Raw genomic sequence first — 27,895 nt, 5'->3', positions numbered from 1 at the left:
TCCACAGCAGTATTTTGAGTGCAGTCACACCAGTTCCCAAAGCAGTAGCTCTGCTTCCTTAGATGGAATCCAGCTGCTCTTGGTTGCATAACTACATTGATGTTGCTGCCTTTCTCATGAGTAGGAGGTAAACTCTAAAGATGAGGTTTTTTCTCCTTGCCTTAGAGGTCCTGAGGCATGGTTTTTTCTGTGTGCTCTCTCTCTGTAGAGACTGGAGGTGGCTGAACAAAGTGAGACCCAATAAAACACAATAGATCTTGAACTGATAGCCCATGGAAGAGGTGAGGAAGGAAAGAAGTTTAAGTTCCTAATTCTATTTCCATTTGCCTAAGGTAAGTTTAATAAATGACCTAAGAAGGTCACAAACCCAGGACTGGAAAGGACTGAGTCTGGTCCCTTACTTTGTGATTAAAGATGGCTTTTTTTTTATAGGCCTATGTTATGTGTATACAAAGATTGCTTCAAAGCTTTACCTGCAGAGTCTTCTAATTTTCAGTTTAAATCTGTTCATAGACATTTTATATCTGGTTTTGTGTGCTCATCTTTTAGCTTAGATAGTTTTAGCAATGCCTGTATTTATAGTGAGCAGTCAGGAGATTTGTGATACCACTTCCAGTTCTGGTTCAGCGGTACCTGAAAGTATCTTTGACTGTATTTCAAGCCCATAATTATTTGACAAGTGGTTTAATAACCCAAAAGCAGTTTGACAAAACCTGAACTAGTTTGAGCTTCATGACATCAGACTATTTAATACTTAAAACTGGAGAAATTGCAACTTCAACAGGTACATGAAATATCCATTTGCTGATAAGGTGTGCACCAGTAACTGCAAACTGGATGCAGATGGATCATCACAGGGTCATGGAGCACAGTGAGAGTTCATTCTCCACAGGAGTCATTTGTCAAGGGGAAGGGAAAGGGAGAGACATTTTGCTCTCTGAAGTCATTTCTGTAGGAGAAACTGCTGAGTGCCAGTTTTACTAAGACCATTTCTTAGAACTGGTGACTGAAAACACAGCCCCAAGTTAAAAAATAAATACTCCACCTGCATTTTAAGAAGAGAAAAAGTTTTAGCTGCTGTAAATGCTGTGGGATTCAGGTTTGATTTGAGATCTGATCTGTAGACACTCATTTTTATCCTATAGCAGTATGCTAACTAAGCTGGTGATTTTAAGGAAATGTTATGTGGATTTTTGGGAACATACACAAGATGGATCTGTGTGTACTCCATCCAGTCAGACATCACCACTGTGGGGCATCTGGCCTGTGGCTGTTCTACGTTCATCTCCTGTGAGCACTTTGTACTATTACTTTTTTTTTGCCCTAATTCTCAGTCTCAAACATTTCTCTTCATATGATCTACATTTCCACTGGAGAGCACTTGTAAAGCCAAGACATTTCATGAAACTGTTGATAAGACCATTGCTTACATAAACCATGGGAAGTTCCTTTGTTAGGCATATATATATATATATATACACATGTTCCTTTTTGCATAGTTTTATATATTTCTTTGTAAGGTTCATTATCTGTGTTACAATCCATTCAAATCTTCTCCTTCTTATCATTTCTCATGTGATACTGAAGTGCTTCAACATCACCTGGGTTTATTTAATGAGGAATATTACCTTTGCTGTGGGTAGTTGGTGATCTATAAGAACCAGTGAGTGACCCCTTAGTCACTCTGTACTTTTGCCTGCTTTTTATTTTGTATATGTTTGAATATTATATTTTGAATTATATAAGTAGAGAAGTTTGTTTTTACACACAATTAACACAAATTTGTTTTCTAACTAAGCATATAACACACAAGGAATTGCAAAATAATTTATTTGTACAACTTTAAGATATCAAAAGATATAACCTTATATGATCATGGAAGGGATAAATATATGGGAAAAAAAAGTGTGATGTAAAAACAAGCAGACCACAGGGAAAGGAATGTGTCGACCGAAATTGCCAGGCATTTGTTTATTTATTCATTTAGCAAGGTTTAGAGAGGGGGTTTAAAAAAAAGAAACACTTGTGTGTTGCAAGAGGTTTAGGGGAAGTGACTGCTGAAATCAGAGTATAAATGTTTTGCAAGGTCAGTCCATGGACCAGTTCAGTAAAAAAGCAGTGGAAATGGCACAAAGTAATGAAGAAAAGTAGGCTACAGTACTGGATGTGTTTGCTGAGGTTTTGAATCTCTAGAATGTCGTTCCTGGGCTATGCAGCTCTGCTCTTGTGTTGGATGCATTGTGCTGCACAAAGAGGTAAGATTTAACTCCTCTCTTAGAGTGTATGTGAAGATGGTAACTAAAGCAATATGAAGGTATTGCTTTATAACTAAAGCAATTTGCAGGTATTTTTCATGAACCTCTGACAATAATTGACATTTCTTCTGACAGCTTTTAGTGCCTGTAGTATTTAGTGGCCTGTCATAGGATTCTTTTCACCTATTTATTTTGATGTTATTAATCTTGCCCAACTTTTCAAAAACTTTATGTCACTATAAACTGGAGCCAGACAACTAATTTTCTGTTAATTATGTTTGCTGATTATTCTAATATCTAAAACCAGGAAGCAACTGGTAGGTTAAAGTAGAAATGCACATTTATGGAATATTTTGTTTTTGTCTGGAATAACCTGTAAGGTGATCTGAGAAGGATGAATGATTATTACATTTACTGAAAAACTTCTACTATATCTATTGACTGACTGGTTTTAGTCTAGGAAAGGAGATAAATATATACAGGTATGCTTTTTTCATGTTTGAAGAGGTAGCTAGTGTTCTATGTAGCTTTTCAGAAACCTCTGATGTTTTCTGTTTCTCTGTTCAATATATTTATATTTTTCTTGGTTTGTGTTTATTATTTAGTGTATCCTTAGTTATTTAATTTGTTTGCTTTGTGTCTGAGTTTCTTGGCATAGAGTGTTGTGCAGAGGGTGCTGTGTGGTTTGTCTTTGCTCGGTTCAGGTTGGTTTTCATTTCAGTTGAAAGTTATGAGGACCTCATTAATCAAAAAGATCCAATGGATTTTACTTTGAAAAACTGAAAAAACCAGGAAATTAAAGGAATGTCTTATCTTAATTAAATATAAATAAATATTGCCTCAAAGCAACCAATAGTCTTAATTTGTTTGCAAAGAAAAGTCCTGGAATTTGAAAGTAAAGTTTGCCTGAATTTGTACTTTGTTTTCACAATGCTTTCTTTAGGTCAGGGAGAGTGGAAAGAAATGTGAACGTAGCAAAGTTTGATTTATCCAAGACAGCTATTACCATGGGTCATGCAGGACTCTTGTTTAAGCTTCATGCTGAAAGTCTGTGAGAGTTGTGGAAGGTCTTCTGAGAGCTGGGTTTTGCACAAGGACTGGAAGCCACTTGCACCTGGATTTGTAATTGTGCTTGTACTTTGTAGAAGCTGCTACCAGCAGATTGTTGGCAAAAAAGCAGCTTGAGCTATTTCTAACTGAGGTCAAGTCACATGTAAATACTGAATGAGTAATTCCAGCTCTCCTGTCTGTCAGTAAGGAATTTGAAGGTATCCATTCTGTGCATGCTTTTTTATATAGAAATAAAACCCTCTGGTATTGGTGAGTGCATGGTGGAATTAATATAGGTTTGAAGTACAACCTGCCAGCAGATTTCTTCACCTCAAGCCACTAAGAAACTGCACACACACACACACACATATATATATACACACACACATACACATTCTGACACTTGATGGTAACACATAGTTTAACATCAGGGCAGCAGTAGGGACAAGTTGGGACAAAACCCAGTGAGACCCAGCAAATCTTAGTAATGGTGAAGAGACTAAGGAGATTATCTTTCCTTTGTGGGGGGGGTTTAATGTAAGCAAGGAAGAGTTAAGAGGCTGCACTCTGCACAGCAGACAATAAAAATATGATACAATTCAGAGGGAGGAATAGAGAAGCTCTTACTGTACTCAATAACCTATTTTTTAAATTCTAGATTTCAGTGTGCACTCTCAGCTTGCAAACTGAAAGTGCTAATTCAAACAAGGTATAATTAGAAATATGTGGAGTTAGAAACATGCTTTTTCTTGCCATTGAAAAGAACTTTTTGGGTAAACTAACAATTTTTAACACATTTGAAAGAACCAGCTAGAGGATTCCTATTCATTTTGCTTATTCCTACATTTTGCAAAAAATGTTGTTAGAATTCAAATCTGTCTTTTCTTGCTAAAAAAAGCCTCTCCTATGTTTTTTAGAGTAGCCTAGTACCCTCTAGTGCACAGAAACAATAATTTTTCTTCAGATGTAGTCATTCATAAAAGGGAGAATATTTATCAAAATAATTGGAAAAAATGGGTGTGGGCACGCTCTTTAGCACATCAGCAGTATTGTCAAAGCTTATCTAATTCTTCTGGCTACTTAAAACAGCCAAACTAAAGCTATTAAAGCTCAAAATTACCATTATTTTCAAATTATACAGTTTCAAAATATGTGGTTTTTTTCTTTGCAACAATTTTTTTTTTCCATTTTTAAAACCATTTTATAAAGTTATGCCTCTAATTTGGTCAGTACTCCCCTGACTGAAATACAGCAAATGAGTTCTCAAGGGTGTGTCTTTGTAAACTCAAGTAAAGTTCACTTTCCACACTTTGGGATTTCTAAGACAAAGTGAGCAGATAAAATACACCTTCTTCCACATCAGCTACTTAATGTGTGGTGTCATCTCTGCAGTGCAGTTCAGTGAGCTTTGACGCCTCATCCCTCACACGAGGGAAGATCCCAAAGGTTTTTCCCTGTCATGGTCTGAGCCTGGCGAAATGCCAGTGCTTCCATGAGAAAACCTCTTTTCCTGGGATCTGCTGTGAGATGTGATCAGAGACAGAGAAGAGCAGGCTCTAACTTATGATTAAAAGGAAAAAAACTTTATTAACATAAAACTACAGGAAAAAAACACACAGAACACAGGATGAAAACCTTACAAATTTCCTCCTCCTCCCCCCACCAAATTTCTTAATTCCGTTGCCACCCTTTAGATAATCAATTCTCAATTCTTTGAGAAGAGAGGAGTCCCTCTTGCACTACAGACTTCACCCAGGAAACAGTCGAAACTTCTCGTGTTTCCGTGTCACGTGTGGCACCGCCCGGAGAACATTTTGCCATCGTGACCTCTTCCTTCCATGTCCAGTGCTCTCACCACTGCACATGGACCAGAGCTGCTCCTAGGGTTTTTCCCTTTAAGGATGCTTTGTCCAGTTCCAAAAAAGAGCACAGTCCCTCTCCTTTTGGGACACCTGTCCCCCCCATGTTTCACCCCCTGGGGCTGAGGGGTCTCTCGAACAGAGATCATCTTCCTCTTCTTCTTCATCGAAGACAGAGGGCACCACCACCACCCTCCTCCACCCTTCGTCTCTGTTCACACACCTTCACATCACCGCACTCTCCTGGCTCCGAGCCATTGCCTCCCCCTAGAATGCAGTCTCTGTGTCACAGGAACTCAAGGGTTCTGTCCACAGCTATCCAAGAAAAGTCCAGCCAAAAGCCACTCCACCATCTCCTCTCACCTAGAATTCTTCTCAACTTTTCTCAATCTCACCAACTCCAGGAGGAATCAGCATTTGCAAGGTTTCCATCGTCCCAAGAAGGGTTAGAAGTCCCAGGCTCTGCCGGTTTGGTTCATGAACTCCCACAGCTGGCTGCCCTGCTGGGCACCCCCCCCTTCTCCTTCACTCCAGCCGCGCTATCACAGGCACAGGCTGCTCTCGCTCTCTCCCTCCGGGGGGGGAATGGGGGATGGCTGCCCGAAGCCCTCACAGTGCAGAGCTCCTCCACCCTTCGGCCCTGGCCTGGCCTACCTCCCTCCGGCCACATGGCTCCCCTCCCGCCCCCTGCCCAGCTCGGAGCTGGACAGGGGAGAGGTCTCCTTTGGTCCAGGGCCGGAACTCAAAAGGAACTTCCAGTGGGAGTTCACAGCTTTTAACCCCCTGTGTTCTCAAAGGCGTATCCATGCCCTCAGTGGACAAACCAGGTGCCAATATTAAAATCTGGACACCGATTGGCGTGACCACACCATCCCAAAAAAACCATTTCCTCTCAAACCACGACATTCCCCCAGTCCTATTTCCAGGCAGCACCTGGATAACTGATAGGAAGCTTTCAGTGAGAGCACTGCTGCTTTCTTAAAGCCCTGGCCTTACAGCTAAACTGGGGAGAGGATGCCTGTGCCAGGTCTCTGCTGAGTAATGCATCTACTCACCAAAGGATTTCTTTCCCTGGTGGACATTTCTTCTCCCATTTACTTGCTATACAGAGGTTTCATTCCTTTTCCAAAGCTTTATTCCTTAGGCCTTGTTTTATTGATTCCTGATGAATGCTCACCTTTCATGTTCAGATTGAAAACAAGAGTTCCCTGACTTTAATTAGCTAGGCTGTTCAGAGACTGTTACTCTGGGTGAAGCTTCAGCTTCCAAAATGTGTACATTTCAGTCACCCAAGCACCAAAAATTAATCACTGAAATTATAGCAAATATTTCTTGACAAAATCATTTAGTCTTTCATTAATAGTTTCCCAACATTTGCTTCTTTCCTCTTGCCTCTGACTTTGCTCATTTTCAAGCTGTTGAGGAACTTCTTAATAAAATAAATTCAGGTTCATTTGTTGTGGTTCATGTGGATGTGGCTGTACATTTCATGTGCACTGAAGGAGGCCCAGAAAGGAGCTTTTGGGCAAGGACTGTGTAATATTGAGCTAATAAGAAATACCAGACACCACCATCCACTCCCCAAAGTGAGTCAAAATGCTTGGAAGCTAAAGGTCAGAGTGAATACCCAAAATTAATTATATTGTGTGACAAGGAACTTGTAAGTAAGGAACAAGAGGAAATAAGTTTTGGAATATCAGGTGATCTGAGCCTGGAGAGAAAGTTTAGGCAGTGTAAAGGTGAGGAAGGTTTGGCAGAACTTAATCAAAAGACATGTGAAATAACGTCAGTAAAGGCAGCAGTGGGTGGAGAAGAAAATAGTTTGAAAGGAGACTGCAGAGTGCCCAGAGTTGTTCTCTGTGGCAGTGGAAGGACAGGCCTGGAACAGCTCCTGCAGATGGAAGGGCAGGAGGTGTCTGCAGTCAGAGCCAGGGCACTGATCTCCCCGCAGGCTGTGTAAGTAAAATCTGTTTCATGAACCATCACTGTCCTGGGTGGTTCCTTGGCACCTGGCTATTGCTGTGTCCTTCTAAATGTCTAGTCACATTCCTACAAAATGTGGATCCTTGTCACTTCCCTATTTTGTGCTGATTCAATACCAAACACTGATTACAAATGACCCCAAGGCTTCTTGCTACATTTCCTATTGCAAGATTGTTTTGGTGGTTTAGCATGTACTTCAGTCACCAATGTTCTTTTTTAAAATTTTTAGCTTGTGAGGAACCTCCTCCCAGGAGGGTAAAAGAAGTGCCTACTAAAAGCTGGGACAAGCCTCCCTATCCCCATGGGACCCAAGCAATGTACAGCTGTCGGCCTGGATATGTAAAAATTGGACGAGTTGGGTTTCGGTGCGTTGATGGAGTGTGGAAGCAGCTGATCCCAGTGACAGAATGCAGAAGTAAGTATTTGTGCAAAGTATCTGCAGACATTTGATCTGGCAGACCATATTCCTTGCTAGTGATGTCAAGGTGAAACTGTACCTTTACTTGTAAATTACTTATTTCTGCACTCTTTAAAATATCACCTTAAAAAGGATGTGTGCATAAGGGAACTTCTTTTAAGTTCCTTCTCTCCAGATCAAAGGATTTATTTTTTTCTTTACAGAAGATCTCATTCAAGACCAGCCTCTTTAACCCAATTTACATTATTAAAATCAATTATTCTTAGAAGCTTGCTTTCAAAATTTTTAGTCTAAGCTGGATAAAGCACAAACCTAGCTTCTGAATGTGAGTCAAGAGACAGCTTATTCAACTATTTCTATGAAAGATATCATTTCTTGCAAGTGGGAAATTATTTTTCCCTGCCTTTTCTTTTAAGCTGTAATTCACAATTAGGATGAGAGCTGCTATTTATTATCTCTAGCATACTGTGCTGAGAGTTTTCAAGTATCTCACACCCTCATGCAGAATTCATTACTGAAGAAATTGAAGTTTGTTATTATCAGTGAGTAGATACTTCTTTTCTGTAATAAATGAGCTTTAAACACAAAGGAATTGTAGAAACAAGGGGTTATGATTGTGTATCTAACATACAAAATTTTTACTAGTACAATATAAATATTTGATTTGAGAATATAAATCCTGGGTGTTGTTCAAACAGAGATTAATACACACTGTGAGTAAGAATTATTAAGTCACTATTAGGTTTTTTGACTGAGTCTCTGTCTCAGTGTTCAGATTTCGTTGTGTAACTAGTGAGCACGGGCCCATCCAGAATTTGGTTTGCAGCATCTTTTAGCAAATGCTGCCACCCAGTGAGCAGGGCTGCCACTGGCCAGGAGCACACGGGAGAGAGGAGGGGATGCTCTGCTCAGCCTGGGGTCCCTCGGCAGCACAGGAGACAGAAACATTGCTCAGGAGCTTCCATTTCCTCTGAATCCCACTGCAGCAGCTCTAGGGCCTGCTCAAACACATCTTCGTTGGTAAAAAACAGAGGATGTTGATAGGCCCCAAGAAATAAATTGCCTTCCTTGACAAGAATCAGGGAAGATTTCTGCTGAGGAGGTGTAATAGGTTTCAGCTGTGCAGTTTATGTTGCAATCCATGTTGTGAGATCAGCAGAGGAGGAGAGTGTTCATCTTTGCCACTCTTGGGAATCCAAAGCAAAGAACTAGGGCCATGCCATAAGGAAATTCCTGTGGGGAGCTTGGAGCAGCAGGCACTGAGGACCAAAATAACTCCTGTGCCTTTAGGTCACCCCACTTCACTCAGCACAGTCCCCAACAGAATTCAGGAAATTTCATTTCTGATGGTGAATGGATTCTCTACTGGAGGCTTTGGTGCAGATTATGTCACAAATTGTATGAAAATTGCCATAAATTTGTCATAAAACTGAATATGAGTTCAGCCTTTTTAAAGAAATGAAACATGCTAATTTGTGTTTTGGGGTTTGTTGTAGGTAGGTTGGTTTTGTTTCTTTTTTCAAATAAGCATACTCTAGTATGTTATCATTGAAAACTATGAAAATAGTGATAAAAAGGAGATGTTAATCAAACTTATGCTGAACATTTCTGAATTTTTGAAAGCCCCTAAAGACCCATACTCACTACTAATCACTGGAAAAATGCTGTCTTTCTCATTTTCATCTTCCTATGTAGGGTGTAAGGTTTTTTCCCTTTTTTTCCCCCCACCAGATAAGCCCTGTGGACATCCTGGAGACACTGACTTTGGTTTCTTTGAACTTACCAGTGGAACTGAATTTGTTTTTGGTGCCAGAGTTGAGTACAGATGTAATGATGGGTAATACTCATTTAATTCAATGTATGGGAATTAACAGAAGGTGTTAATTATACTGTCAGTTACACATTTGTTCTCTGTAATACAGTTTACTAATATTTAATGTTTGCTTATGTGTTGTAAAAAATGCTTGATGGAAGACATTTCTGGCAGACTCACATGTCTTCACTGAATGCTTGAAAGGAATTCTCTATCCATCTTCTCCAGTGAAAACTGTAGCAAGTCAAATACATGGTGCCTGTGTCTGGATATTTTCCTCCTGAAAAGCAAACCAGCTTTGGTACAGTGCTTTAGCCATGCTTTTACAGTTGTTATGTTACTGGAATCTAGCCTGAGTTCTACAAAGAGAGTTCCAAAAATCAATATTCTCCTTAATCCCTTCAGTTCCTCACTGTCTTTTCAGAGTAGCTGTCCTTCCTCTGAGGCCATTTGTTATGTAGCCAAAGCTTGCTATCTCTGTAAGGAAGAAGCCTTCTTCCTTATTCCTTCCCACTCTGGGTTTGATTTGATATTTTTTCCATGTGCAATTAAAAGACAGCACATGGGGGAAAATGCAGGTAAAAAACTACTCAGTGCTGTCACATTTTGGTTATTCTATGCTGGAACACCTGAAGCCATCTTCCTCTGCTTCAAAAACAGCAGCACTGTTGTTTCTGACACATAATGAAAGTGTATTTTAGCATTTTTTGCTTTTTATTTGGTAAGATACCAGATGCTCAGCCAAAGGAATTACCGTGAGTGTCACGCAGACGGATGGAGCAATGACATCCCTCACTGTGAAGGTAAATGGAGTTTGACATTAAATTCTCTATTAAATTGTCTTTTTCTCTGTCTGGTACTATCTAAAATAGTCTGTGATTGCTGTACTAGTATTAATTCACCTATGTTTAAAGTCAAGATAGGCAGCAGAGAAGCTCTTACAGTGACTTCTCAGCTCTTTTATCCAATGAAGTTTTGTTAAAAACCCATCCCAAAGTGGAGTCCTGTCACTTCCAGACTGGCTTAAAGCTCTGCCCCAAAAGCCCTGAGAGAGTAGCTGCCTGCAAAACATGGTTGCAAATGGCATTTGGCATGATGAGTTTCAAACCATCATTCAAACCAGTGTGAAGGCTTGTGTGGTTTTTAGCTACTTTCCTCCTCCATCCTTGTGAACATCCTAAGCATTGAGATTTTCTCAAGGTCTCCCTACTAGCATACTAATGTGGAAGACATTCAGTGAGCAAGAGTGAGAGCAAGGGGGATGCAGATATCAAGACTTAATAGACTGGATGGCTCGGGTTATGGTTCTAGAAACATTTTCACCAGTTTCAAGCCTGTATGATCATGAAAGTAAGGTTCCTGCTCTTCACAGGGATCATTTTAAACTGCTTTATTTTAACATATGTGGGCAGCAGTGGCATTTTTGTTTGGGTTAAGAATCTGATGTCAGGAAAGGTCTCTAAGAACAAATTAAAGTCAATATCTTGACTACAGCTTGTTGTCTGTGGTTTAATATTTCTGTGGATTTCGATACTTTGCATTTAGTTTACTGGATTTTGAGGGCACTCACACTTAGGTATTGAGGTCTGTCTGCACCATATGGAGCAAGAGTTTCCAACATTTTTTGTCATGTCTCACCAAGATACTTCAGTTTCAAAGTCCTTCTAAGTTATTTCTGTCATGGTTGAGTTTTCACTGAAATAAGATTGCCTGTGAAAGAAAGAATTTGTAGAGTGCCCTAAATGTGAAGAGCCCATGAGACAGAATATAAGCTCATGGAAAAGGCAAATGACTTTTAAGATGGCAAATGTCAGAGAGAAGTAGCTTTGGTAAACAAAACAGAATCCACTTTTGTACCTGCTCAGTGATATCCATGTAAACATCTAAGAATGAGCTTTGATAGTAATTTCCCCCATTAATAAGACATATCTGATGACATAAGTTAATTCTTATTTTTTCTGCAGGTACTTAATTGGGAGGTATAAGAGCTCTAATTAATGTCTGCCACTGTGTTTGTTTACTTTAGTAATAATTGCAAATGAGAATATCCTTAATGAGAATTTTTGTTAATAACTAAACTGAATTAGAATTTTAGTTAATAACTACACACTGTAGTAGGCAGTGTGTAATTCAGCACTGTTCTGGATAGCAAACTGTCCATAGCAAACTCAGTTTGGCACAACTCTGAGCAAAGTCAACTGATTTTGGAGAATTTTAATGGTGTCAGTCAAGGCTCAGCTGAATTAGATGACCTCACCCATCCTAGGATAATTTAGGTTGGGTGGGGTCATCTAATGCAGTGGAAGCTCTGTCTTTAGCTTTCAAAGGCAGAGAAGAGGATGATGAGAGAGGGTCTAAAGCTTCTTCCTATGTCACTCTTTTTCATATTACACTTGCTGCAAACGCTATCTGAATACATAGCTAGAGTGCATATATTTTAAATGTGTAAGGAAATTACAGTGATTTTTCTGTATTTTAACTTTTTTGTGGGCCAACTTATTTTACAGACCTCAACATTACTTTTTTTTTCCCTTCCCTTGTTTTTTTTCTCCAGTGATAAAGTGTTTACCTGTACAAGAACCTGAAAATGGAAGGATAACTATGACTGGTGCATTTGAGCTAGGCCAAGAATATTCCTTTGGCCAGGTTGTAAATTTTGAATGTAATGCAAAATACAAGCTTGTTGGAGCTAAAGAAATCGTTTGCTCTGCTGATGGAGAATGGAGTAACAATGTGCCTCAGTGTCAAGGTAAAAAGGACACTATTTATTGTGTGTTACTAAGACGCTTTGTTCTCACAGACTCCTAAATCATGGTTACCATATGGGAAGCCACAAAGTTTTCACTTTATCTCACAGCAACTAAGCTTGGTTTGTCTATAAACAATCTCCAGTGCATATATGAAAAAGTAGGATAAGAAAGAGAAATATAATAGTATTGGATACTAATATAAGGATAATAGACCATCTGTTTGTTCCATATTTTTCCTACAAGCTGTATGTTTTGCCAGGCTGCAGTCAAATTCTTTGATATGTCTGCATAAGAGTCAACTACTTCAGTGTTGATTTAACCCAAGTAATCAGAAACAACTTTGAATCTGTGTAAACCAACTTTAGTTAACAAGTAGGATTTTAATTCTTAGGATACACAGAATACAAAAAACAAGTTAGATTTTTCTTTCCTCACACTAATGTGTTTGGAAAAGTTGGAAGGTTTGTATTTAGTTTTTACAGAACCCCAGAATCAGTGAGGTGGTGTGGGACTTCTGAAAGTCCCTCAAATCAGTTACCTGGGGCAAGTTGCTCAAAAACATGTTCAGTCAGCTTTTGAGATCTCCAGGGATGGAGATCCACAGTTTCCCTGGGTAACCCACTGCAGTGGTTGAACTCTCTTTAGCAAAAACTTAAAAGTGGCATTTCCTGCATTTCTGTTGGTGCCTGTTGCTTCTCACTGAATGGCTGGTGGCCAGTGAGAAAGGTCCAGTTCCATCACCTTTGCTTCTGCCTACCCCACTGGAGCCAGCAATTTACTCATGTAAAACAGATTGTCCCTCCTCCTCCAAGCATTCCTTACTCCAGACTCTCTTAAACCTCTTTCTACCTGTCAGTTTTTCCAATTCCTTAATTCTCTTCCTGTCCCTCACTGGATCTGCTCCACTATGTCCCAATCTTTCCTCTACTGGGAGTTCTGCCCTGGAGAGAATGTGGAAGGGCAGCATCACCTCCTTTGGCCTGCTGGCAGTGCTTTCCCCAGTGAGCCAAGAGTGTTTTCTTTGCTGCAAAGGCTCATTGCTGGCCTCTGTCCAACCTGTCCATCAGGACCACCAACTTTTTTTCCCTGCAAAACTGCTTTTCAGCCAGTCAATCCCACGCTGCCCTACCTGCAGCTGGCACTGGTGGATGGGATTATTCCTCCCAGTTTCTGAACAAAGAATGGATGGGATTGGATTGGCAGGATATGAGAATGAGTCCCAGGAATATTATGGCAACAAACACTCATATATTCAGAACATCAGGTTTCTTCGATTATTTCTATGTTATTTGATCATGAAGTGTGTGTTTAGAAGAGTTCCAATTCCAGCAGTACAATTCCAGTACTGCTTTTTGCTGCTCTGAAACCCCCATTTACTATATTTTGTACAGCATGAAGTGGAATTAAACATTTATGCTTGTAACACTTCCAGAATATCGTGAATTTCATTAAACAATGACAGCTCCCATGAGCTATATTTCATTTTAAACACAAAGTAAATTTAGTAAAAGAATCCAAGAGAACTCTTTGGTGTCCTGTTCTGTGACCTCAGAAAGAAAACCTTGAATATCTTCTGGCTTTATGAATGCATTTTTAGGAAACTGCAAGATCTTGGTGGTTTTATTTGGTTTGGCAAGGAACTGGGAACACTGATGTATTTTTATAGATATTAAGCATTCTAGTGTCAATTTTTCAGATACTTAAATTCTTTTCTCCTTTTGATGTCATCATTTAACTAATAACCTACTGGCTCTGAAAGCACATTAGGTTTGTTGAAAATTACAAAGAAATTATCTGAAAAATAGAAAATCCTAAATTTCAGCTAGCCTAGTGTCTTATTTTGGAATGTCTTCTGCCTTATCTCTTGATTCTAAATCCATTAAAGTACAAAGCAAAGCCCTGAAATTTGTCTCATGAGCCAATTTGCAATTGAAGCTGTGCATACACCACATTTTGCACCTGGAACCCAGAATCAAGTAAGTGCTCAAATAAGTTCCAAACAGCTTCCAAATGCAAAAGTTTTTGTGAATTCAAATTATCCCTCCCACACTCCCCCCAAAAAACCCAAAAAACAAACAAAAAAAAATCCCAACCTAAATTGTATTGTAATAGAAATTTATTCTTAGCAAATAAAAATTAAAATGTGTGAATTTTTGTCTGTTTCAATTTCAGAAATTATCTGTGATGTGCCAGAAGTCCCTCATGGATACATCCGTTCTCCAAGGAAGTCTTACAAGGAAAATGAGATAATGCAGTTTTTCTGTAAAGAAGGATACAAATATGGCAACAAAGCAGATGCCCTGTGCACTGAATCAGGATGGAATCCACCTCCCTGTTGCATTGGTCAGTCTTCCCTGAAGTAGTTTTGCACTTTAGTTGGGTTTGGAAGTAGTTTTAGAGATTATTATGAAGTTCATTCATGACAAAATAAATCCATCCACATCCAATATCCATGAAGACTGGGAGGATTAAGTGCTGAGGGGACCAAAGAACTGTATAAGAATTTTCCATGAAGAGCAGTAGCAAAACCAGAATCTTGTTGTGAATCTCTACAAATTAATATATTTACAATGCTAAAGGTCCCTATTGTTTTTCAACTCTCAAATGCCTTCTGAGCAGTTCATGTGACAAATCCATAATTCCTGAGGCTAGTCCTGTTTGACATCAGCCCTCTGGGTCATGGATTTTACTTCAATTACAGCACTTAAAGGCTGTATTGAAATCTCCAAATATGCATGTCATATAAACTGAAACAGTTTGACAAAATTGTGGAGAATTTATCAGTGCCTTGAATTTTCTTCAAGAAATTGCCTAAATCTTGAAACTGGAAAAAAAAATGTTGGCAACAGGGCAACATGATAGGATTTTATGCACCGCCCACCTTCCTGGGACCTCTTCCAGAAAGACTCCTTTAGAATTAAAGACTTGTTGTCAGTCTTGGGGCCCACTCAGTTTTTGACCTTTCTGATTCAAGATTGGTAATGTTATTAACTAATATGCATTGCCAACAGTTTAACAACATATTGCTTTTGAGGAGTGCCAAAAAAAAACATTCTTCTGGATGCTCATAGGCTGGGCTCTGGTACTTGAGGTGTACTCAGACAGTGGTTCTGGATCCCACTGGGCTTATCTCTGGACCTAGAGGATTCAACAGGGCATGCATGAAAACTGACTCACCCACCCTCACACCACAGCAGCACCAACCTGAAGTTACCTTACAGTCATCCCCTCCCAGCCCTCAGGGTGCTGGTGATATTTTCTGCACTGGAAGAAGACACAAATCCCCCAAAAGACAGGCTCTGGTTTATAAATCTGTTTGCCTGACTTCTCTGGGCATGAAGATATCTTGAGTTTTTTAGAATAAGATTCTTGACCTTTTTCAATGGTTGAAATACTTCCAGTGTCAGTGAGGTACACTAATCTTAATCACACAACCTTTGAATGATCAGTTCCTAGTCAAGTACAATTATTTCTGCCTTTAGGACCTGCCAGTGAAACTGCCCTCCCTGGGGACAGTGTCCATGAACAAGCCCAGCAAAACCCAGCTGCAGATCTAAAGGAAAAAATTAGGTTTGGTTTGATGGCTTCCAGTTCTTTTTCTAACCATTCTCTTTGCAATTAAGTTTTAATCTTCTAATTAACATGACATCAGTAACAGCTGTCACTCTTCTCTTACAGAACCATACATTTCCAAGAGTGAGGAAGAATTGTAGCCTTTTCTTTGCTCTAAGAAACACCTTTTTAAACAATTCTATGCAGTTATGGCCAATATACTATGAAAACAAGAACTTAAGCAATAAATTTAAACATATTCTTTTTTCCCCTCCCTGTTTTTATTTAGAAATTGAATGCTCTCCTCCAGTAATTTCCTCTGGGAACTTTAGACCTCAAAAAGACAAGTACACAGTGGGTAATACAATCACAGTAGAGTGTGATGATGGGTATCATTTTAAAACTGTGACTGGCAGAACCACAGCTGAATGCACCAAGAATGGCTGGGTGCCTGAACCAGCTTGTGTCCGTAAGTAGCTCTCATGAATAAAGTTACAATGTGGAACTGTTGGAAATATCTCAGAGAAAATAAGTTAAGACAAAAACATGAGGAGCATTAGATATGATAGTTGGTTTTGTTGTTTTTTTTTTTTTTTTGTATTGTAAAGCTTAATTTGATGGTTTAGAAAAATAATCTATAAAAACAATGGAGTAATCCAGATTTACACTGTGTGTATTAACACACATATTACCTCTTACTGTATTTGCAAATCTGTTAAAATGGACTATAGTCAGCTCACTGTCAGGAAAGTTTGTGCTCCACCTGAGGAATAGCATCCCAGTCAGGATTAGAGGACATGGGGAGTTTAAAGTAGCCAAACCACAGGAAATGATTGGAAGATACCTTTCCTTGAAGTATCATAGCTCTAGATTTTTACTTGTAATTTGATGTTATGGACAGTCACAGGATTTTATCTATTTTATATCCTGTCAGATAACAAAGCAAGGTATTCTTGATGGTTGATGAGTTCTTTCTTGGGTTAAACTTCCCATAGATGATAGTTTTGCAATTATAGTTTTTCCCAGTAGGCACAGTATAAAAAAATAAATATAAAAATTAGTGGGTAGGTTCAAAATTTAACACTCTTTAATCTTTGGTCACTGAAAATAAAACTTCAAATGTGAGAGAAGCCCTGATGAAATCAGTCTTGTAAAGGAACCTTTGGATAAGATGATTAGAGCTATTTCTGAAACATGTTCTTTTAGTATCTAAGTTAATGTTTTTTCTTATCATTTGGGTTCTAAAATTCAGGCATCATTCTGAGCCCACTTCACTCGTTATTGAATGGTTTGCTCTGCCCTGGCATGTAGGCTCTGGGTCAGAACATTTTGGGAGGAGCCTGGGTAAACTTGAATGGAAGCTTCTGAGAACCTCCTCCTCCTATCTTGGACTTTTCCTCTTTCTTTTGTGGAACCAAAAGAAGAAAATTAAAATGCAGCAACCTTAAAAAAAAAAAATGAAAATAGTCAGGAAGAGCTTTTGGTGCAGGAGCCCAAAAGTTGTAAATGGAGGTAGCAGGAGTCATCTCAATTTTAAGAGTTCACAGTTCAGTTTCTGTATCTGAGCCAGATGACTGGGCTCCCTTTATGGTCAGAATATTAAATTTAATCCAGACCCTCTACAGTGTCATCTCACTGTACAATGAATACCAACCTTTGGTCTCACAATCCACCCTTGGGAGTCTGCAGAGAGTGCTGGCTGGATTTCTGCTGGTTCTAATGGAACTGAGGGCAGTAACACAGCTGTAGGCAAAGACCCCAGGAGCAGAGTGTGGTTGTTCCTGCATTCCTTACCATCTTCCAGGGTTTGCAGTCCTGGTTCCATCCATTTTGGAAAATACTCAGATGATGAAGCTGAATCTGAATTGTGTCCTGAGCTTTTTATCAAGCATGTGTTGATACTGTTGCTGTTCTGTTCTGTTTCAAGGGAAACCGTGTGACTACCCAGCTATAGAAAATGGCAAGTTAAGTTATATGTATGAGTCCTATAGAAACTATTACTTTCCAAGAAGATTTGGACAGACTATAGATTACTTCTGCCTCGATGGCTATTCAACTCCCACTGGAGATTACTGGGTTCGAGTTACCTGTACTGAAAGGGGCTGGTTTCCAGAGCCAAAATGTCTGAGTAAGTACATTTCCACTATATACTCAATTCTTTGAATTATCAAAGATCTGTGCAGCAGAACTTGTTCTGATGGAACACAAGAAAAAACAGTTGCTGAAAGTCAAACTGCTTTAGGTGACCCCTGGAACTGCACCCAGACTGTCTTCCTATCTGCAGAGCACAAAGTGTCACCTGGGGACACTCTGAAATTATGCTTTTGGATTTTGAAGATTGTTTACTCCTGAAAATATTCCTAAGAGTAAGAAATATATAGTAAACCTTCCTCTTCTCTGGCTTCTGGGTAACATGAAAGCATATACTTTCATCTGCACCACAGCTGCACACACAAACTGTTTCTCGATGTAAATATATTCTCCCTTCTGTGCCTTGGGCACTTTGGCACTTAGTCTTCATCCTCTCTGAGAAGCATTGCCTGGTCCCTTTGGCAAACTAAATTTTAGAGCTGAAAAGGTGTCACACTTTTGCAATAAGCTGAAATGGATCATGGTAAAAGCAAGAACCAGATACACTGACTCAGATTTAAAATTAATTGGACTTTAATCTAAAGCAGAGAGATGAGGCCTCCTCTCACACATCTTCAGTCACAGCCAAGTACCTAGGGCACAAAAGTGGATCACAAAAGGTTGTTGCTCTTTCCTCGTTGCCCTCAGTGGAGTGGTGCTCAGTGCAGGAGATGAGTGGAGCCCTGCCTGGAGGAAAGGAGCAGGCACTCAGATAACACAGTATAACATTTCTTCAGCCATCTGCCTTACATCTGGGCTCCTGGGGACAGGAGGCCTTAGAGCCAGTGTGCTAAGCTGTTGCCAAAATCTCTAGAGCTGGTTTGAGAGGCTGCTGCACTTCCACAGAGATGATAAAATCTTCTGGAGGCAAATGCTGGAGTTCACTCTGGGCATACACCAACATTTTAGAGACATACCAGACCAAACTGATGTGAGAAGCACTGAAGTCAGGCAAGCTTGCTTGTGAACAATGAGTAAGAGATTTTTGGTTACTAGGTCACCTCATATTACTTTATGTAGTGACTTCCACTTCTGATCTTGTGGTCCATTAATCACAAGGCACTGAAACGAAACACGCTTTCATCCATATTTGCACACGAGTGTCTTTTTGTGACACAAGGCTACAGAAAGGTGCTTGGAGGCCTGCTTGTGAGTAGCACTTCTTAAGGATTCAATTCCCTCAGTTCTTCCTTTGGAAATTTCTGTGGTTAAATGTACTTTCCTTCCTCCTTTAGAAAAATGTTTCATCAGAGAGCTGGCAGGCGGTTATTTCCTGCACCGTGGCTGGGATGATTTTTTCAAGGAAGGTGAGAGAGCCAGATATGCCTGCTACCCGGACTTCCAGGCTCAGCACAACGAGGTCACATGCACAAGCAATGGCTGGGCACCTCCTCCGAGATGTACCCGTAAAAGTGAGTGGGCTTGTATTTTGGTGAGGTTTCTAGCTAAAACTATTTGCTGTAGCAGTAATTTCTGAAAATGAAGACTCTCCTTCACAGAATGATTTAACATATTACAGAAGGTTTCTCTCAGAACATAGGTCTGAAACATCCAACCAAGCCTTCCATTCATTTAAATAACATATTAAGCATTAGGTATTAACACTGTATGGAATTAAAAATGTATTCAGTTGACCAAGTATTAAGCAATTTTCTAAATTCTACTGCTGCTTCTGTTGTCATCCTTCTGCTCTGATTTTTATGCATGTAGCTTAGCAGTGCTTTACTTGGAAGAAATCTTGTCTCTCTTTCAGAAAAGTGCCAGGATATCACTTTTGAGAATGGCTATTTGAACTCGGTTAGGACAATATTCAATTTAAAAGAGAAGATCCTGTATAAATGTCACTTTGGGTTTGTGACTCCAGAAGGACAAGAATCAGGATACACACAGTGCAAAGAGAATGGCTGGACTCCACCTCCAAAGTGCATCAGTGAGTAGCTAAAGGTTTCAGAGCTCTCTGTCATTGTCACCAGGGTGTCCTGTGGACATGGTGTTCTGTGATGTTCTCTGGCCTCAGAGATTTGTCACTTTGACTTGTAGAGGTTTCTTAAGGGGCAGAGGGACACTAAGAGGGCTGATCCTCCAGAGATTAACCTCTCACAGGCTCCAAGGAATAGAGAGAAAATGTAAAGAATCTTTTTGGATCTCTCTAGCACTGAGTTAATGGTAATCACTGACCTTGTCAGTGGTTCTTCCCTGATACAAGGTACATTTGCCCAAATTTACTCCCAATTTATGAATCAACATCTGTGAACCAAGGCATTCCACCAAGAACTTTATTTAAATGTGACAAAACTAGAGACAAATAGGATTCATTATTTCAAAGTTCCCTCCTCTCCTGAACACAGGTGTAGTACAGTAAGAGACTTAATCTTGTATTGTTATATGTTGGTCATAATATTGACCAACTTTAGCTGCTATTTTAACTTTTATTTCAGACTGCCTTTACCTAGGATTTTGTGGCTTTTTTCTGACTCACAACTGACCATGGGAACAGCAGTACACACCATTTGCTGTGACACCTAAACTAATAATAATGATAATACTGATAATGATAATAATATGTAGCTAAATGAAATAATTGACTCTAAGGAAGAAATATTTACCCTAAACATTACTTCTAGACAAATTTTGGAAGATTGATACAATAGATAATATGTGAATATGCTGCATATTCTACAATAATATTCAGACAATGTAGAATTATTGATGTTTCAAATATACCTGCAGGGATGATGCTTGCAAAGGGCAGTGTTTCTGGATAACGAAATACACAAACTTTGTTTTATTCTACAGAATCATGTAAAGCACCGGGGGACGTTTTGATTCACCACACAAACAAAACTGTGTTCATGCCTGAAGATACAATTGAGTATTCATGTTTGGAAGGATATAGGACTGCAAATAACATGCTAACTGGTACCACAATATGTGGCAAAAATGGACAATGGAGTCCAGAACCCGATTGTCGTGGTGAATATTTTTGTGTTTGCTAATCAGTGTCATTCTCTGTATACACTATGTGAACCTTTTATCTTTAAGCCTTCCTTTGGTTTTGTTCTAACCAGGAGCATTTCATGTACTTTCTGTAGGTTGTCCACTATATGTTAAAATATTTTTTTTCTCCACAGAAATTGAATGTGCTCTGCTGCCATTGAGAAATGGGAATTTCTCTCCCAAAGACAGTAAATACCGCAGTGGAGCTGTTGTGACATTTACCTGTGCAAAAAACTACATAAGGGTGGGACCTGCCTCTACTCAGTGCTACCACTTTGGATGGTTTCCATCACCACCAGTGTGTCAAGGTAATTCTGCAGTACTGAAACTGAGCTGGTAAATGGCTTGCACAAAATATTAATCAGGTTATTGACTTTAATGTTTGAAAAATTGTTCACAATTTCATAAATAATGTGCAGTATGGCAATGATTAATTTGAGCAGTGTCCTCTCTTACTGTATTCCAAAGGTCCTAGTTTTGCCATTGCCTAATATTCTACTTATCAGATAATGCATCCTATGCTCTTTTTTTTCTGATCACATAAAATTGAAGGGAAAAAATGGTTTTGGAGGTGACACAGAGCTGGGCCCAAAAAAAAAAGAAACCCAGTTAAGGATTTTTCCATGAAATTCTTTGTTTCGTATAGTAGGATGAGTACATTCGTACAGAAGGAAAAATATGTATCCCTGTACTTAGTGTTTTTAACTTAGCACACAACTTCCTGGCATCTGAGAAGAGCTTCTTGTGCTGGTGCTGATCCCTCTCATGAGGTGCATCAGCTTTCACAAAGCTTGAGAGAAAAAAAGGGACATCCCTTTCTTCCCACTCAATCACTTTTTTGGCAACTTCTACTTTGTCATCCTTCTTTTTGCTCACACTCTTTTGCATTTAAAAGCAAGTCTGTTTCATCTATTTGGCTCTTTAGCTCAGGAACATTTTAAGCTCCCTTAATTTCCACTCACTGCATCAAAAGTGAATTCCTTTAACATACAGTGGGGGGGGGGGGGGTGTTGTTTTAGTTTTGTTTGTTTGTTGGTTTTGTTTTGTTTTAGGGGTTTTTTTGAGGTTGTTGTTGTTGTGTTTGTTTTGGGTTTTTTGTTTGTTTGTTTTTTTCTGGGTGATTTTTAGGACATAGGTCATTCCTTGCAGAATTATCAATTTTCTTATTTTCTTTTAAGAATATTGAAGTTACCATTCTTGTAACACTTTTTTTACTTTTCCCTTAAAACTGGATTGGTTTTATCAAACATTTTTCTCAGAGCAGGCATTGACAGTACACGGAAGTGAGAGACAAGAGTGAGCCTGGTCACATGTATCTGTTTGTGATCTCCAGCCCAGCACGATATTCAAAGGCATAAATCAATCACCTGTTTAACCTGTTCCTCTGATTTTCCTTCACTTTAATTGATACATTCAATTTGTTTTATGTTGGACTTAACATATAACTGTGGTGAAAGTACTGAGTTCAGAGCATAGACTTGATCTCTTGATTTCAGTGAGTGTCAAACACTGTGGACCTCCCCCTGAAATTCCCAGTGGAAGAATTCTGGATGGCTCTGTGGAACAGTACCAGCATGGGGACAGAAAGCAATATGAATGTAACAGTGAATTTAAATTGGTTGGATCAAAGGAAATAGAATGTATTGATGGACAGTGGTCATCTCCTCCCTCTTGCATTGGTAATCTACACAGCTCTTACTTCTGAGAAGTCTGTAATTCTCTGCAGGCTATTACCTCATAGATATTTTCACAATTAAAAAGATTTATTTGCAGATGTAATGTTCTGTTCAGAGTAATAAAATAATAAGATAAAATTGCATGACAAGCCATTACCTTGTGCTGTCACTACTGCTGTAGCAGAACTGCAGTTCTCATGGAGAGCTGACAGCTCTGCAGTCCTGTAAGAGACCTTACAATGGTTTTCAGTTCTTGTAATAATTCTAACTGAAACCTTATGAATGTGCAGGTGTATGATCAATTATAATTTTGACCGATCAGAGTCAGTGATTCAGGTGACTTGAATTAATTAAGTTTTCCTTAGTCTGTACTGTGAACTGGAACTACCTGTGGATCATGCCAGCATTGGAAAAAGAAGGGAAAAGGGAGGAAAGCAATTTAGCAAACTGGCTAAAAGATATACGTACCCCAGCTGTGTTGAAATTTAGTTGCTACAAGTAGTGGGTGTAGGTTTGGTTCACCAAATACAAATATAGTTATTTTAAGTTTTTTCAGCTATTGATATGTGATTCCTGAATTATTGTGGAATACTTTTTCTCTTTTCAACAGAAGACAAAATGCCCTGTGACTCACCTTCCTCTATCCCAAATGTTGTTCTGCATCAGGCAGACCAAGCCCAGTATTCACATGGGGATGAAGTAACTTGTGGATGTAAACCAGGCTCTGACAATACTGAGAAAAAGAAAATAAAATGTCTTAATGGAGAATGGAAGCCTTTACCTGTTTGTGCTGGTAATCTGTTTCCATAATATTTCAGATATATATTTCAGAGTGTAATATATTTGTATACAAAATTTGGCCATAAAATGGACTTCAGCCATCAGTATGTAGCCAGACGTGCTATAGTTTAATGCATCAAAACTGAGTGGTTTTTATTTACTCCTTTTAAATGGAAGCAAGTCCTTCATCCTGGAAAGACTCTGCACCTACAGCTTTGTGAAGGGAAAGAAATAGACATTTGCCCAATGGTTAAAGTCAATTATTAAAAGGAATTAAAAGTAATGTTAATAGCCACAATGTGTTAAGCTTGTCCCACCCTAACCACTTTTATGTGGATCAGTCCTTCTCACAGAGTCACAGAATAAGTAAGGTTGGAAGGGCTCACAGTGGGTCATCTGGTCCAACCTCCCTGCTCAAGCACCCACCCAGTGAAGTTCTTCCTCAAATTCACGTGGAACTCCTGTACAACTGATGACATCTTCATCAGTATATATTGTCAGATCTAAATCTATTTTTTAAGCTCTTTTAATTTTTTTTCAGATGCATCCCCTCAATGTGTAATTCCAGAGGATGTTTTGCTGGTGCACTCTGGCCGGTATCCCATGTCAAGAAGGAGGACTGGGCCCCATAAAGTTATAGATTATAAATGTAGAATAAATGATGAAAATATTAAACAGGCAACTTGTGTGTCTGGGAGATGGACACCAGAGATTGCATGTAGAGGTGTGTTCTTACATTTGCACCATTTCTTTTGATGCAGGCATGATAAATGCTCATTATTAAGGATTCTTAGCATTGCTGCATCCCTAGGCTGAAATAGAAAGGTTTACTTGATCATATGCTGAAGGGTAGTTGTGGCCATCATCGGAGCAGTTAACTAGGTTTAGAGATGAACCACTTTAGCAAGGCAGACTTAATGCTCTCTACTCTGACAATTGGAATGGTTGTTGCTGGCACTTCTGATGTGAGAAAAGATGCAATGATAAAGTTGAGCTCAATTCTTCAAAAGGCTTTACCCTGATGTAAAACAGAGTGCACATAGCTCAAGCTCCAGTCAAAGTTCCTTTATTACCTCTAAACCTTCAAAGTTTTTCTAGTCTATTTTTTCCCTCCATTTTTCCAACTACTTCCTAGTGAAACTATGAGTAAAAAGCCAAGTTGGCCAGTGAGAAAGCACAGACCCAGAGGAGGCTGCCCATATGTAACATACACCAGAGGTCAATGTCTTCAGGGCTGCCTTTGTGCATGGCAGAACAGGATATTGTAAAACAACCATTGCCTCATTTCTCACTTTGCTTATACCAGATTTATGGGAAATGATGCCTGAAAGTGGGAATAGTATGGCAATCACTGTCCCTCAGTTTTCTGGAACCACTAGAAGCAAGAAACCAACCCTGGAAGACTCCTCAGATCTCTGTCCTAGATCTACCTCATTGGCTCCCTTTCTCTTTCCTTTGGCAGAAAGAGTCCTTCATTCTTGGAGTGGAAAAAATTGACCTATTTTTTTCTTTTCTTTTAGCTTTCTCATTTAGCTCTATCAGCTTTGTCTGAAGAAAAAACAAAACTCCAGACTGCAGTTGTTTCAGTTTTCCTAAAGTAGTTCATTATAGAGAGAGGAACAGGAAATGCACACAGGAGTGTGCAGCTGTGTGAGAAAGAAAGGAGGGACTACAAGAAACTCCATCTTAGCTTGGTGTAGACAGCTGTGACTGTCTTTTCTATGACTCTGAAAGCATATGAGCAGCTGAAGGCAGCTCTGCTGTTTCGGAAGCAGAACAAAATGATCATAGTATTAATTAAAGCTTGAGATAGCTATTGGAGTTATCTAGCACCAGTGTTGTTTTAGTTGTTTGTCTTGTAATCTCTGCTGAACTGCTACACTTTCTCTTTGTTCTATTGTAACATGAATATATGTCCTCAGCTGAGAAGAATGTGTGCCCACCTCCACCTCAGGTCCCTGGTGCTCAGCAGACAACAGCAGGAAGAAACTTCAGGAATGGGAGCAGAGCATTTTTTTCATGTCCCGATGGTTTCCAGCTCGTTGGTACAAAGGACATAACCTGTATAGACGGGAAATGGCAATCACCACCTCACTGTGAGGGTCAGTACTGGCATACTTCTTTTCCATCATTTTGTTATGAATATCTGTGTTACTCATGAGCAAGAGGCTGCTGTTACTTACCTAAGATTACCATGGACAGGGAACTGCAGGAAAGCAGTAAAACATAAGTTGCTAAAAAGGGTGCAAACAACTGCAGTTTTTTCATTTACACAGACTTATCTGAGATGGTGTATACAATTTTCAGGTAGTCCCTCAAGAGCTGTGTGCTTATTATTTTGTTTAGTATATTGCCCAACAGAGTCTCAGACTGGGGGCCTTAAATAATGTCCTCTATTCTGTAAATTATTTATTACTTAATTACAGTTGCAATATTGATTGTCTTGCATTATTGTTTATCTGTGTTGTCTGTGTTTTTTTAGAAATCCCATGTTTGCCACCAGAATCTGTAGAATATGCTGATCCTCCCAGGCTTGAAAATCCAAACTTAAGACTTGAAAGAGAAGGGAAAATAATTTATCTGGCTGGTGCTAGATTTAAGTATGCTTGTCGTTCTGGATACGTGTTAAATGGATCAACAGAGAGAAATTGCTCTATGGGAAATTGGACTGCAGCTCCTTTATGCTTGGGTAATATCAAAAATTACTTTTTTTGAAGTGCATTTAGCAATTAAATGGAAAGAATTTTAAACTGGAGGTTGACCAGTAAAAGTGTATTTTTCTACTCCATATTTTGCTGTGGAATCTTATCTTCCATCTTGAATGTCTTCAGAACAATCCTGATTCGATGCAAAACCGACTTTCCTAATGCAGATTAGTTTTTAAATATTCCTTCATATTCTTGTAGTCTTCATCTCCCAGATGAGTCCTAGGCACATCCTCCTGATTGAAAGATCTCTTTTCCACCGAGTCCACTGGTGACTAAACATTGCTGTGGTTCCTCAGGGATGGAAATCATGTCAGGGTAGCAAGGGGCAAAAGCCTCCAGTAAAACTTTCTGGCATGTTTAGAAACAGAATTGGAGTGTCTCAGTGGCTGAAATCTGTATATTTGGGGAAATGATTTCTTTAATCTTCTGTATGCTACCTATTATACATTTATTAACTAATTATAATTATATAATCCACTGTTAGCAGATGACTGTGCTGATGTTAGAAATAGCTCTCTAAAGCACCTGTTTGATGCAATAAGTACACTTCTTCAATGTGTATCACACACATCAGATTTCTCTTATCTTTTCAGAAATGCCATGTGGAAGTGTTCCAAAAGTTGCCAATGCTCAATTTGAAGGCAGAAACAAGGAATCTTATGAGCCTGGTGAAACAGTTCGCTACCGGTGTGATCCAGGGTTCCTGATTGTTGGTTCCCCTGAAATTTTCTGCAGGAAGGGAAACTGGACATCACCTTTCACTTCACCCTTCTGTAAAGGTATAGGTTCTACTTCTAAGTAATCCATGATCCTTCTTAGCATTTCATGTTGTGAATTAAGATAATTTTTACTTGGGCATGCAGGTGAGTCAGGCCAATAGAGCCAACAGGTTGAATGAGCTGCTACCACACCTATTTTTCTGGCTTCCGGAAAACAACAAGCAGGGTAGATCAGCAAAGCAATCATCTATCTCCCTGTGGGCTGGAGCTGAATCCTGGCTCTCTTGAAATCAAAGCAGGCAGACATTATGGAGGAATCCTGCAGTATCCTGGCTGCAAAGGAGCAGATAACTCTGGGGCAATGGATCTTATTTTCACATCACTAGCATGTCAGTTGCTGACAAGCACCTTCAAATAGTAAGTAAACTGTGCCACTCTCCGAGCTAGCGGCACACGATACTGTGCAGCCCAGCTGGCTGATCTCTGTGACCTCTTTTTAGTTTCTGTAGGCAAACAATACTGGTTGCTGAAGCATTGCAGAATAAACCATATAATATATCAGAATAAACCTTCTTTCTCTACCTGGAGAAAATTGTGTGCATTCCTCACCAAAGTGCTTTTTGCCAACCAGGAGCTCTGGAATGCCATGCTGTGTGAGTTTTGTGTCGCTCACTACACACTCCTCTCTTTGCAGATGTCAGCTGTGGAGCCGCGCCGGAGATCCCCAATGCGCGTGTGGCAGGCGTTCCTCAGGAGAGGTACCTGCCCGGGAACAGGGTGCACTACCAGTGTGAAAGGAACTTTCAGACGACGGGTGCAAATTACATCCTTTGCTCAAATGGTCAATGGTCAGAGGCCCCAGTTTGCAGAGGTAGGAATCTGTGCTTTCACCTTGCCTGTTAGCGTAGAGGCAACCAGTTCTCTATTGAAATACTCTCAAGACTTTGCCATTTTTACTTGTTTTCTTTGGCTACCTCAAATTTGAACTTGCTATTGCTTCCTTTCACAGAAATTTAATTAAGCTTGATGCTTCTAGAGATACTGGGAATATTTTCATCAATAGCAAAAAATGTTCCTGAAGCAGCAGAGCCTAAAATGTGCTGCTCTGTCATTCTCCTGTATGCTGTTGTATGTATGTTTCCCCAGTGCCCACCACTTCAGTGACTTTCAGTGGACAGACACCTAAGGGCTTCTCTCTTGTGTTC

At 39.5% G+C, this 27,895-nt stretch overlaps 1 protein-coding gene across 3 annotated transcripts in view; it reads left to right on the top strand.

The window, feature by feature from the left end:
* The first annotated feature begins 2,074 nt into the window (after positions 1-2,074).
* CFH (complement factor H) overlaps positions 2,075-27,895 on the top strand; it is a 29,154-nt gene continuing 3,333 nt past the window's right edge. The window contains exons 1-19 of one of the 3 annotated variants that reach the window (XM_059854470.1): positions 2,076-2,255; positions 7,377-7,562; positions 9,297-9,402; positions 10,105-10,181; positions 11,933-12,127; positions 14,301-14,471; positions 15,970-16,149; positions 17,608-17,808; positions 19,046-19,222; positions 19,564-19,740; positions 20,607-20,783; positions 20,942-21,115; positions 22,304-22,486; positions 23,094-23,276; positions 23,805-23,987; positions 25,186-25,365; positions 25,746-25,952; positions 26,565-26,750; positions 27,385-27,561. In XM_059854470.1, the coding sequence (XP_059710453.1) occupies positions 2,195-2,255; positions 7,377-7,562; positions 9,297-9,402; positions 10,105-10,181; positions 11,933-12,127; positions 14,301-14,471; positions 15,970-16,149; positions 17,608-17,808; positions 19,046-19,222; positions 19,564-19,740; positions 20,607-20,783; positions 20,942-21,115; positions 22,304-22,486; positions 23,094-23,276; positions 23,805-23,987; positions 25,186-25,365; positions 25,746-25,952; positions 26,565-26,750; positions 27,385-27,561 (3,181 nt within the window). In that variant the 5' untranslated portion in view covers positions 2,076-2,194. Of the gene's footprint in view, positions 2,256-7,376; positions 7,563-9,296; positions 9,403-10,104; positions 10,182-11,932; positions 12,128-14,300; positions 14,472-15,969; positions 16,150-17,607; positions 17,809-19,045; positions 19,223-19,563; positions 19,741-20,606; positions 20,784-20,941; positions 21,116-22,303; positions 22,487-23,093; positions 23,277-23,804; positions 23,988-25,185; positions 25,366-25,745; positions 25,953-26,564; positions 26,751-27,384; positions 27,562-27,895 lie in introns of all 3 variants that reach the window. The other 2 variants (XM_059854472.1, XM_059854471.1) reach the window with 2 other exon arrangements.

Source organism: Haemorhous mexicanus, chromosome 9, assembly GCF_027477595.1.
Source record: "Haemorhous mexicanus isolate bHaeMex1 chromosome 9, bHaeMex1.pri, whole genome shotgun sequence".
Taxonomy (NCBI): Eukaryota; Metazoa; Chordata; class Aves; order Passeriformes; family Fringillidae; genus Haemorhous; species Haemorhous mexicanus.
Note: the sequence above shows the minus strand (reverse complement) of the source record. Positions and strands in the feature narration are given on the sequence as shown.